The sequence below is a fragment of the Chelonoidis abingdonii genome, chromosome 9 (assembly GCF_003597395.2).
Source record: "Chelonoidis abingdonii isolate Lonesome George chromosome 9, CheloAbing_2.0, whole genome shotgun sequence".
Lineage (NCBI taxonomy): Eukaryota > Metazoa > Chordata > Testudines > Testudinidae > Chelonoidis > Chelonoidis abingdonii.
In genome coordinates, this window is record NC_133777.1 from 5,769,829 (window position 1) to 5,782,525 (window position 12,697).

Consider the following 12,697-nt stretch of genomic DNA (forward strand, 5'->3'; position numbering starts at 1 on the left):
ACAGAGTGCCAGGCATTAGGTGCACTGGCCCTTTGCTCTGCCAGATACTTAAGAACTGCCTAGGGGACACTGAGGCACCAACACAGTATTCAGAGCAAACATTAGGAACAGTCCCAGTTCGTCACAGTGTGGAAAAATCAAATATCAGAAATTCTTGAAGTTCCAAATTAAACTTCCCAAATAGCCTTAACTCTGTCCTTTGCTGTATCACCAATCACTTGGAACAGATTTATACCCAGACTTACCTCTGTCAAACAGACGTATAGATTTGCTCCCACTGGCAGAATGTAAAAAGTATGTTGAGTCCTTGACAGAACTTTCAGATATTCAAAATTACTGGTGCAAATCAGGCCAAGTGTTACATTGCACACTTCTCAATTGTGAAAGGTGCCAGTATGCTTGGAGAACAAATGAATAAGCAACACTTTCAGTGTGTAGACAAGCTGATTTTGTGTTCGCTTTGCACGAAAGTGTGAGTGTATGTGGACACACGTCTGTGTTCTTTATGAGAATGTTCTTTATGAGAATGTTTATGTGAGTTAAACTCAGTTATTCAAATGCTTGTGGAAAGTGAACAGACGGGGCCATAAGCCAAAGTGAATGCATGTTAAATCTGAGCAAGCACTCTAAGAAATGGGTGCAAATTTGTCATCTAGTTCTTCTATGCAATCATGATAACAGCGTCGTAATAACCCTCTGCACAATGCCTTCCTGTGACTCTATGTAATGGGGATCACCACAAAGTTGCCACACTTGTCTTTCCATCTGGATGTTCCAGAGAAGAGGATTCCACTATATTGTAGTTTATCAGACTGTTGTTGCAAAACATGACCTTGCCCTCCCACATTCGTGCTAGCATAAAAATACCAATTAGAATCCTTGACTTAATTTGCTGAAAGATGTGCTGTCATCATAAAGTAGAGAGATTTAAAAAGTAGAAATCTCATATCTGTTACCATATTGTATCTTTAGAGTATTGAAAGTACCAAATTTTTGAAATCTCAGGCCAGGTCCTTGGCTAGTATAAATCAGCATAGCTCAATGGAACGACAGTGATTTACATCAGCTGAGAATCTGGCTTCATCTTTGTTGCATTTCACTCGACCTGGAAACCGAAATCAGTGTGCGGTTAAAACTAGGCTAAAATATGATTTCTAAAGCCCTGATGCTGCTAACCTTATTCTTGTGAGTAATCTGCTGAAATCAGTGGGACCACTTGCATGACTACTCTCAAATAAGCAATTTAGCTATTGTTTCTAGTTGGTTTCAGTTTCACTTTCACTCCCTGGTTGTGTCATGGGCAATCTCAGTACCTATGTCCTTAACATGACTGTGGAATGTTTATAATAAAAATGTTTTCTACTGAAATTTTAAAATATTGGATGGAAACATTTCTGGGTATCTGCTTTTGTCAGGCTTCCCTCCTTCCCACTCCACCTTTTAATCTATGTATTAGTTTAAAAAAAACAAAAAACAAAAAACCCTTTCTGGTACCAAAAACTGGTTCACAGTCTTGCTCTTGATGCATTGTGGTATCTGAACAGGAGTAGTGAGAGAGAGGTGACATATTTACAAGCGCTCCCCTGTAGTCAGTTCAAATGCTATAAATTGTAATTACAACCGAGCTAAATAGCCAGAATCCTTTTTAAGAAAAGGAAAAAAAAAAAAAAGCCTGACACATGTTTACTACTCCTTGTTATAAAAGACCAATGAAACTGACTAAATTTAACATCTTTTTCAGGCCAGGAGAGAAACATGCGTGTGAAATGGCAACAGGATGTGAAAAAGAAAATGTTCCTTCTTTTTAATAATGTAATGCAGCCCAAACTACCTGAATGTTATTCCCCAGCTTTCTTCTGTAAATTTTTATGGTAGGGAAACAAATGCCAAGCTGTCATGAAAATACACAGGGGTAGTACAAGGAGGTATCACGGGAGTATTGAGAAAGGAATATCAGGAAAATCTTCTTGATTGTGAGCTGTGCGGAGCTGTGGAATAATCTCCCAAGTGAAGGGATTAAGTATTGGAACAATTTACCAAGGGTCATAGTCCATCTCCGTCACTGACGAGTTTTAAATCAAGAGGAACTGTTTTTCTAAAGGAAACTATTTTGGGGAAAGTTCTCTGGCCTGTGTTCTACAGGAGATCAGATGAGTTGATCACAATGGGCCCTTCTGGTCTTGGAATCTATGAAGCTGCATTGCTTGGGACATGGCAAAAATACTAGACCATGTACTGTAAAGACCAGTTTGGCACTGACATGGGTATTAATAGGTTACCCTTCCCTTCCGTCTCCAGTTTCTGTTGGGTCTAATTCTGCACCTGGTAGTCATGGTGAGTGGCACTAATGCATATGGTTAGCCACAGTGACTTCAGCAGGACGACTTCACCTCAGTAGCTGCACCTCAGTGTGTTGCACCATGGTGGGTGCTTTTAGAGGATGCCAGATCACTCATAGACACCAGGCAGTGACACTTTGGCCTGGTCTACACTGAGGGGGTGAATAACGTAGCTGAAGTCAACGTACTTAGATTGAAGACACCGCGGTGACTCAATGCGATGAGTCGACTGCTGCCGCTCCCCTGCTGACTCCACCTGTGCCTCTCACAGAGGTGGAGTACAGAGTTCGACGGGAGAGCTCTCGGGGGTCAATTTATCATGTCAAGTCTAGACGCGATAAATTGACCTCCGCTAGATCGATCGCTGCCCGCTGATCCGGCAGGTAGTGTAGACATACCGTTTGGCATTTCATTCATAAAACTTTCCCCTCCAGGAGTAGGGTGACCAGACAGCAAATGTGAAAAATCGGAATGGGGGTGGGGGATAATAGGAGCCTATATAAGAAAAAGACCCAAAAATTGGGACTGTCCCTATAAAATTGGGACATCTGGTCACCCTATCCAGGAGTCACTACCTCCAGCAGGTAAATCACAGCATTACGTAGGCAGCTTCTTCTGGTGCTGCAACAATCCTGTTCTGGAATAGCCTTCTGCTAATCTTGCAGATCATGATGGTGCCCATTGTCTCGCTTAATCCTGAGATAGCCAGGGCACGTACTGTCCGGCTAATTGTCCCACCTGAGCAGCTAGGAACTGCCCCTTTTCAGCCTGCTCACACGCTTATGAGGCCTAGGAGATGAGACACTTCTGTTCTGATTTCTTTCTCTCTTTCTTCCTTAGCATGATGGAATATTCTCTGGATGGGCACAATGTAAGCTTATCTGCCATCCGAACTGTTCGGGTACTCAGGCCTCTACGAGCCATTAACAGGGTCCCAAGTAAGTAAAATCCTTTTTTTCCCAGAGTGATGAACACAAATGTGTATGTGATTCAGAACATGCCTGGGGAAGGTAGCACAGCACCAGGGAGCTAAGCTGGTGTGGCTCCTACTGACATCCATGCAAATTTGATCCCTCATATGTTCTTTGTTTAGTCCATTGTCACAAGGTATCTGACCCCTTAAGAGGAGGTGGGCCTCAGTCCAGCTGTGACCAGCTTAACTCACCTCCCCAGGTGGGGAGAATGACGATCATGTGACTTATAAAGGCGAGGTCTCGAGAGCGAGCAGCTGGTAACACTCTAGCTGGGAGGCCCAGGCAGGGCAGAAGCCGAGGAAGCTGTAGCTGGCATGAGGAAGCAGCTGGAGGGAGGAAGACTGGCTCCTGCAGGGAATAACGGGATTGTTTGCATTATAACCCAGCCCTGGAAAGGGGCACTGGGAGCTCCTGGCTCAAGGGGAGAGAGATTGAACTGAACTCTGGAAAGGAAGGATGAGGCTCTGGCTGGAGCCTGTGCTGTGAGACCCGGCGATGGGGGAGGATCCCAAAGCCATGTGACTGGCCATGGCCCCTCAGTGATGATGGCAGTGTGTGTCAGTGAGATCCTTGCCCCACTGGTCACTGGGAGGGGCCATATCCCTTGGTTTGAGGCTCTGTGATGGGTGAAGAGCTTTGACCGGAGACACCACTGTGGAGACAACAGATTGCTTGGCCACAGTGCTACACCCATGAAACCCCACTGGGAGTGAATACGGCGTTGCACTGGTGGTACATGACGCATTTTCTTTAAGGGGAAGGTTATCACTGCTGTATTCTATCCTTGTGAAAGTATGTGGTCATTTTTAGGGCTATGTGGGGGACACACTGCGGAGCCAGATAACTAGGGATTTCAGGTAACTGGCTGTGCGATGTGTTTATATGATTGTAGCACCCAAAGATTCCTATCAGAATTGTGCCCCACAAGGCTGGGGGATGAACTAACACAGGAACAACCAGTCCCTGCCCTGGAGAGCTGGAGCAAATCTACATGTAGACACCAAAGGCTCTGCCGGTGCCACTTGCCTCCCCCACAGCAGAGACCACAGAAGCTGCCAAGTCGTGCAGCTATGAAGGCGTCCCAAGGATCTGGGTCACTCACAGTCATAGCAGTTTTCTGCCGTATGTGGCTTGTCACCTCTGCCCACTCCCTTTTGTTGTGGTAAGACCCTGGCTCCACCCACCCAGTGGCCATCCATGGCAATCAAGCAATGTTGTTGCGGCACAATTCAGTGACTCCCCCAGGGTCTAAACGGGGTTGGGGGTGGGGGTTTCTTCCTTGTCTGACTGATAGCTGGGCTGAGGCCTCTCAGGGAGGCCAGTAAAACTGACGTTCCAAAGAGTGGGAAAAGCAAAGGCCTAGAATCTCCAGGGCAGAGTGCAAAAATCTACTCCCCTGCTTCCCAGGGCAAGTCACATTTTTATGAGTGAGTAAACTATCAGTAGTTTTAGCATTATTGTCAATCCTGGTGAAGGGCAGGGGTGTAGATTTTGTGTCTAGGCTGGTAAATGTTCGTATCTTGATTTTAGTAAAGTTTTGGATGCAGTCCCCCATGATATTCTCATAAGCAAAGGAGGGGAATGTGAACTAAAGAAATTACTATAAGGTAGGTGCACAACTCATTGAAAGATGTACTCAGAGCGTAGCTATCAATGATTTGCTGTTGAAATGGAGGGTGTATCTAGTGGGGTCTGCAGGAGTCAGTCCTGGGTCCAATACTATTCAGTATTTTCATTGACGATTTCAGTAATGGAGTGGAGAGTATGCTTATAAAATTTGTGGATGACACCACGCTGAGAGGGTTTGCAAGCACTGTAGAGGACAAGATTGGAATTCAAAATGATTTTGACAGATTAGAAAATTGGTCTGAAATCAACAAGATGAAATTCAGTAAAGACAAGTGCAAAGAACAGCACTTACGAAGGGAAAATCAAATGCACAACTACAACAATGGGGAATAACTAGCTAGGTTGTAATACCACTGAAAAGGATCCGGAGGTTACGAGTTGATCACAAATTGAGTATGAGCCAACAATGTGATACGGTTGCAAAAAAGGCTAATGTCATTCGGGAGGGTATTAACAGGAGTGTCGTATGTAAGAGATGGGAGGTAATTGTCCCGCTTTGTTCAGCACTAGGAAAGCCACAACTTGAGTACTGTGTCCATTACTGTGCACCATGCTTTAGAACAGTGGTCTCCAAACTTTTTTGATTGCACACCCCATCAATAAAAAATTTTTGAGCCCGCACCCCCTGCTCCCAGCCAAACTGTCAAAGCGGAAAAAAAAGCCACTCGGACTCCCGGCTGAACTGACGAGGGGTGGGGAGGGAAAGTAGCGCTCCTCCGGCTGTGCTCCTCCTGTTGCGTACCCCGAAGGATCCTCTTGCACACCCCCTGGGGTGCGTGCACCCCACTTTGGAGACCACTGCTTTAGAAAAGAGATGGACAAATTGGAGAGAGCCCAGAGGAGAGCAACAAAAATGATAGAAGGTTTAGAAAACATGACCTATGAGAAAAGGTTAGAAAAACAGGGCATGTTTAGTCTGGAGAAAAGACTGGGAGGGAGGGGGAGTGACCTGATAAGTCTTCAGATATATCAAGGGCTGTTATAGAGAGGACTGTGATCAATTGTTCTCCGTGCCCATGAAGGTAGGAGAAATAGTCATGGGCTGATCTACAGAAAGGGAGATTTAGATTAGGTTAGGAGGAAAAAGTTTCTGATTAAAAGAGTAGTTAGGCTCTGGGTTAGGGGCAGGGCCAGTGCTACCATTTAGGCAACCTAGGCAATGGTCTAGGGCACCAGAATTTTGGGGGGGCACTATTTTGCCGGGGGGGCGGCACACGGCTCCAGGGGACCTACCGCAGTCATGCCGGCGGACGGTCCGCTGCTGTAGCGGCTCCGGTGGAGCTGCCGCAGTCATGCCGGCGGATGGTGCGCTGGTCTAAAGGCTCTGGTGGACCTACCACAGTCATGCCTGCGGCAGGTCCACCGGAGCCTTTAAACCAGCGGACCTCCTGCCAGCACGACTGCGGCAGCTCCACTAGTGCCGCGGGGGGCGGCAAAACAGCTGTCCGCCTAGGGGGTCAGAAACCCTGGCGCCGCTCCTGGTTAGGGGCATCCCCGTCACTGACGGTTTTTAAGAACAGGCTGGACAAACGCCTCTCCGGGATGGTCTAGGTTTACTTGGTCCTGCCTCAGCACAGGGGGTTGGACTTGGTGAATTCTCAAGGTCCTTTCCAGCCTGACATCTCTATGATTCTGTGGATATTTTCCAAGACTGTTTTAAATTTTCTGGGGCAGGGAAGATTGTCTCCATTCCTGTCTATAAAGTTCCCAGCACACTGGTATCTCAAGGCAAATCAAAATGTTCCTTTCAGGGGGGGAAAAACTCAAGGCTAAGAAGATCCTGATTTTCTAGGTAGGCTCATTGCTCCTCTCAGATGTATAGAGTCTTGCCATTTCTTTGTGGTCGGGATTAATGGCACAACAGTCTGTGCTTCTGGTGAAACACCAAAGAGTGTTCATTGCATTGTGGAACAAAATTGGGTTCACCCACTGTAGAAAGTTCAAGTGGTCCCTAAGCCCATTTCCAAGTGGATTCAGCTGTTTGTTGCCTAAATCCAATTTGAAAGATGAGCCACCCAATTGAAATTGTTTCCCCATTGCTACCATCCCTCTTCTGAGTGATCCTTCACTGATATACTAATTCTATATCCCTTTCATCACTCTAACTGAAATCCTCTCTTTTTGGAGAGGCAATGTAATTGTATGCAAATCCTCAGGTACCCTCTAGAAATTACTTTTCCTGCTCCTTTTTAAAAATGCATTTGAATTATATAAAAATGCACTGAGCATCCCACTTAGATTAATTGCCCATAATGTCGGCACAGCTACAGACAGCAAAACAAACTCCCACTAACTTGTTCTGATTCCAATACCTTACATGAACGGGCAAAAGAACAGATGATGTTTGCCTGCAGGAATATTCTTTGAAGTTTCTCTTGGCTCTTGCAGTTTTTAGACTTTCTTTTTTTAAAAAAAATTCCATGATGGCATTTTTTCAAGTCAGAAAAACTTTGGAGGGCACACACAAGGACTATGGGGACCTCAGAAGCTTTGGATTCAGAATGTAATTGTTTATCACGATTTCCCATAAGGCCAGAAATATCCCAGGGAATAGCCTTTCTCATGGGTTTTTGGCTCAGTTGTTTCTAGTCCCAGCTGGGAGTGGGAAAAGTGCAGAGTGGAACAAAAGTATGAGCTAGTTGGTAAGGGAGTTCTCTGAACTTCTTTGAACCACAAGAAAGGTTCAGGTTTGGGAGTAAAGGTTCGAATTAGTTCGTATTTTTTTCTGCATCCTTTGAGCCACCCCTAGCTGCCTTTTGAATAAGAGGGTGTGTTAGGCTGTAATTCAGGAGAACATTTAAACCTGTGCCTAATTTAACATGAAGTCAATCGAACTTAAGCACATACTTAAGTGCTTGGTTGAATTGGGGCTATAAGGGCCATCATTTCATTCTAAGAATTTGTCTGCACGACAGAGCCTTTGCCAGTACAGCTGTGCCAGCATAATTATGCGGAGACACAGCATATTCTGGCATAGCTACACCACTTCCCCAAACAACATTAGCTATGCCAGCAAAAGCACTCTTCTGTCGATATAGTTGTGTATACATGGGAGAGGTTATCTGGCAGAGTTCTATCAGCTGGGGGGAAATGATTGTTTTAGCACTCCTAGCTAACAGAGCTATGCTGGCACAACTTTGTATTGTAGACTAAACCTAGGTCAATGGGTCTGACCCAACACCCCATCTCTAAATGCCTCCACAACTTTGGGAAAATTCTGATCCGAGTCCAAAGTTTATGGCTCTGACCCATTTCTTAGCTCTCTGGTTCTGCTTTATGAGTTTGCAACTAAGGCTTTGAAGTGGGATTTTTTGGGGCACTTTGTGCCATAATCCTTGTTTTAATTTTTCTTCAGCAGAGGGGTAATAGAAATTCATCCTTTTTTTTTTTCATAAATAGATGATGAGATTAAATTCAAAGAGCTAAACCCATGTTTTGAGTTGGTTGGCCCAATGAGCCACTGGGACAGCCTCCTAGTGTTAATAGCATCTTGAATTAGTGCCAAAGTAGGATTAGTATTCTTAGAAGTATCTCAATTCCTGAAGGGTAGATAAGCACAGACTGTTTCTTGTTTATAAGGCACTAACTCTGTCCACTTTTGACTTTGGTATTTTTAGTGCTCCAGCCTGATGTCTGATACAATCCAGGATCTGCCCTGGATGGACCGTGATACGCCCCACCCCATTTTTATTTTTTCAGAGCAACTGACGACCTTTATAATAATGATCACTTACGTTTGTACAGTCAGGCAGCTTTGATCCAGGGGGATTCCAAAGCTTAACACAGAGGGAAATTCACCCCCTGCTGAAACCCTGAATACGGCAACTCATCCCATAAATCAGTATAACAATTGGCACTAATCAGCCATGGAGACTAAGCCACTCTCCAGCCATAGAACGGAATTGAGCTGTATGAGCAAAGGGGTAGAGAAGGTGGGAAGGGAACTCTGCGCTGCGACTACCCATTCCGGCTCTGTGATTGATGAGGGTCATTGCACAACTTTCCTGAACATAATTCAACCCGCAAAACCCCCTTCCTGTACCTCCCTGAGATGCAGCCTGTTGGCTTGGCCTCATTTGTCTCCGCTTGGAGTGTGTTAAAATCAGCCTTGCCAAATTGCCATAAATTGGGGGTTATGGAGGGAAGGCGTAAAATATCTACCTGCCCATCAGAAAAAGGGACTTCTCCTGAGTGAGTGGCATGGGATAGACCTTTGCAAAGCTGATCTAAATAGAGTAGTTTAGGAATAGTAGTTCTCAGACTTCCCCCTACTGGGACCCAGGGCTGGATTAGGTAAGTCTAGAATATACCAGGCTACAGGACTCCCCTTGCCCACACCCCATACTGTGGTCCCATCCATCCATTAAGGAATGGGGAATATGTTCCTTTCGAGAGAGATGGGGCAGTAACATGGTTTCCGCCTACCCCCAGGGACATATGGTGCTTTGACCCTTCCCTTGGGGCAGCAGGCTCATGTCCCCTGCACAGAGGCAAGAGAGCAGTCGGGGGACCCCCATATTTAACCAACAGCTGAAGCGCATCTGTTTGGGTGAGTGGACCAGGCCTGCTGTACATGTCTTCTAGCACACACACATCCCTCTGTTGAAGTAGTGCTGGTCATAGCTTCTGAGTAGAGTTAACACCCCATTGAGATGTATGGTACAGTTCGCCCACTTGCCGCTGTTGTTTCAGGCTCTCTGCACATTCAGGCAGAGGTTACTGTGCCAGTTGCAATGGGGTCACATTTTTCAAGTTTTTCGTGCAATGATGAAAGGTAGAGACTTACTTAAAAAATAAAATAAAAAGAAATAAAAAACTTGATTCTAACAGTCACATGATTCCAAACTGGCACAGTTTCCCTTTGCCTTGATCCAGTCTTTTTGAGACCTCCCTCCATTACTTTTTCCAAACCAGAACCCCTCTCCCATTTTTCACACGGTAAGGCAGGATGGTTGCAAGAATCCCTGATGTAGGAAATCTAGTGGGAGTGATCTAATAGGAAAGCTTGGTACTGAGATCCATTTCACCTCCCCCTAGATCCTCCAGTTAGGATGGAATAAGAAAGCAGGTAAGAGTTCTTCTCTAGCTAGGGTGATCCCAAAGCCCTTTTGGAAAGAAACCCAAATTGTATGTTGAGCCTAGTATCAGTTCACAGTATTGCAGCAATGCCTGTAATTAAAGACAAGTGATGTAAAAAGAGAGAGGTGGATGGATTCACACACACACAATTTGGGCACCTTTTTTATAGATTCATAGATTCTAAGACTGGAAGGGCCCATTGTGATGATCTGGTCTGACCTCCTGGATAACACAGAGCATAGGACTTTGCTGAATGAATTCCTCTGTGAGCTGGGGCAGATCTTTTAGAAAAACATTCCATCTTGATTTTAAAATGACCAGTGATGGAGACTCCACCACAACTCTTGGGAAGTTGTTCCATTCACTTTTAAAAATGTACCCCTGAATTTGACCCTTTGAATTTGTCTAGTTTAGCTTCCAGCCATTGGAGCTTGTTACACATTTGCCTGCTAGATTGATGAGCCCTCTATTACCATTTTTTTGTTCCCCACAGGGGTGCTGAAACAATTGGCATAGCGGGGGTGCTGAGAGCCGTTGAACCAAACTGTAAGCCCTGTATAGGATGGAAACCACTTCAAACCAGGGGTTACAGCAGCACCCCCAGCACCCCTAATTCCAGCACTTATGGTCCTCCATTTATTTAATTTTAAAAAATGAATTAAAAACACCTCCGTTGTACTGAATTTATCCTTTCTTATAGGCATAACAAAGGAAGTGGCTCTTGGTTCTGTCTGACAGGCTCTTTGTCTGCAGAATTATATGTGGTTTTCAATAATCATGAAGGGCGCCAAAGTTGATGATGAGTTGCCTAGTTTGTTAGCATCAGAAATCCAATGGAATCAAAGACAACTTGACCCAAAGCCCACTAACCTCAATGGGGATCTTGCTACAGACTTCAGTGGGCTTTGGATCAGGCCCTAAAGGAGTAAACTGAGGAGATATGGAGGAGACGGAGAAGGGGGCGTTCCTGGGTCAGTTCAGGGAGGGCTGTCAATGCATGGAGGCAGAGTGGAATGAAGTGCACAGATGTTTGTGAGGGAAGGTGGATGGCTGAATGGGAGAGGATGAGGGACAATGAGAACAGAGACCAGCGTGCAAAAGTACAGAAGGGAACAGCTGTGATGGTCCTGGATGACCAAAACAAAAAGCTTGACATTGATGACCCAGCAAGGAGGGAGCCAGTGGAGGAATCCAGTGCAAGGAGAGATAACCTGGTGAAAATGATGGGGCCGAAAAATGGTCTTGGCAGCTGGTGTTTCAAAAAGACTGGTGGAAGCCGAATTGGGTATCGAGGGCTAACTGCACTGAGAGCTCAGCTTTGGAAGAACAACCATCGAAGCAGATTTTAACTGCAGTTACTGCATAGTAGATAGGAACTGTCCTCTAATTCCTTCCAACAGGGAATCAAAAGCCTCCAAAGTGAAGATCTGTCAAAAATAGCACAGCAATTTATCCACACGACAACCTTGCACTTTGCCTGGCCCCCTCCAATTCTGTTACTCCTTCACTTTCATGTGCAATAAATTCATCCACAAGATATTTTTTCAAAGAAAAGAAAGAAAGGAGGAACCCAGCCAATAAAAACATCGTCTGTATTAGAAGTTATTCCTTGGAAATGACTGAGAAAAAAGATAATTCCACGATTTATGTTTTTGGCACAGGCTGTAAGGTTTTTAATAGTGGTCACTGTTTTCAAGCTCATTTCATTGCTGAGTGGTTGTTGTTGTTTTTTAAATATGTGGTTTAAAATGGGCACCACATGTAATGAAACTGAAAAGAAATCATGACGCTTGTTTTCAGCCTAACTGATGCTAATCATCTTTTCCTGTGGCACACTTGGCATTTTACTAAGAGGGTACAAAGTGCCTTGTGTAGCTAGCTAACAGATGGGATCAATCTCTAGAGCGGTGCCACTGAACAACCAAGTTGTCTGGCAGAAGAAGATAGATTTTAACCATTTTTGGGAAAAAGAAGGTAAGATGGAGGAAAGAGAATTGGATAAGAGTAAAACTTCTTCCTACCACTGGGAATTACATGAGCCTTTTGTCTTTCCAAAGATAGTTTTGTTAGTCAGGTCTGAAGGGCAGTGCTATTGAATGTGTTCCTTGGGTTTAGAATTACAGAGGGCATTGGGAAGGAACGCTGTGAAATAAAAACTCATTGTGCACCCAAGTTCGTCTCCTACTGTATTTTAAATATATATATATTTGTTATGACTTTGCAGCTCCTCAAGCTTGTGCTCTTGAGTAACCTTAGGGAAGCAACACGTTCAATAGTTAACGCACACGACGGAGAGTTGGGGAAGACGGAGTTTTACTCTTAGCTCTTCCACTGACTCGTTCAATGACCTTGGACGAGTTATTTATGCTGTCTGTCCATCAGTTTCTCCGTTGGTATAGGGAGTAACATCTACGTCACAAGACATTGTGAAACTAGCTATTACTGCTGAGGTTTATCGTACTGGTAAGGATTCTCTCTTCCTGACCCAGCCACTTTGCACCACTCGGACAGGGTAGAGTGATGGACTCTGGCCTCAACTAGTATAGGTTCCCCTTCAGTTCTCTTGCCAACAGTGGAGTTCTCAGGTAGTGTAAAGTAGCATAGTCATCTGCTATGGTAACTACCCCCCTACATCCTGCTATGGGGGTGGGAGGGCATGTGTTGGGGTGGTGTGGG

The 12,697-nt window shown here is 44.9% G+C and overlaps 1 protein-coding gene across 2 annotated transcripts in view; it reads left to right on the forward strand.

The window, feature by feature from the left end:
- The window catches only part of CACNA1H (calcium voltage-gated channel subunit alpha1 H), a 203,668-nt gene that overhangs the window by 9,899 nt on the left and 181,072 nt on the right, over positions 1–12,697 (forward strand). For both annotated transcript variants that reach the window (XM_032762698.2, XM_075069148.1), the window contains exon 3: positions 3,180–3,277. In XM_032762698.2, the coding sequence (XP_032618589.1) occupies positions 3,180–3,277 (98 nt within the window). The remainder of the gene's footprint in view (positions 1–3,179; positions 3,278–12,697) is intronic.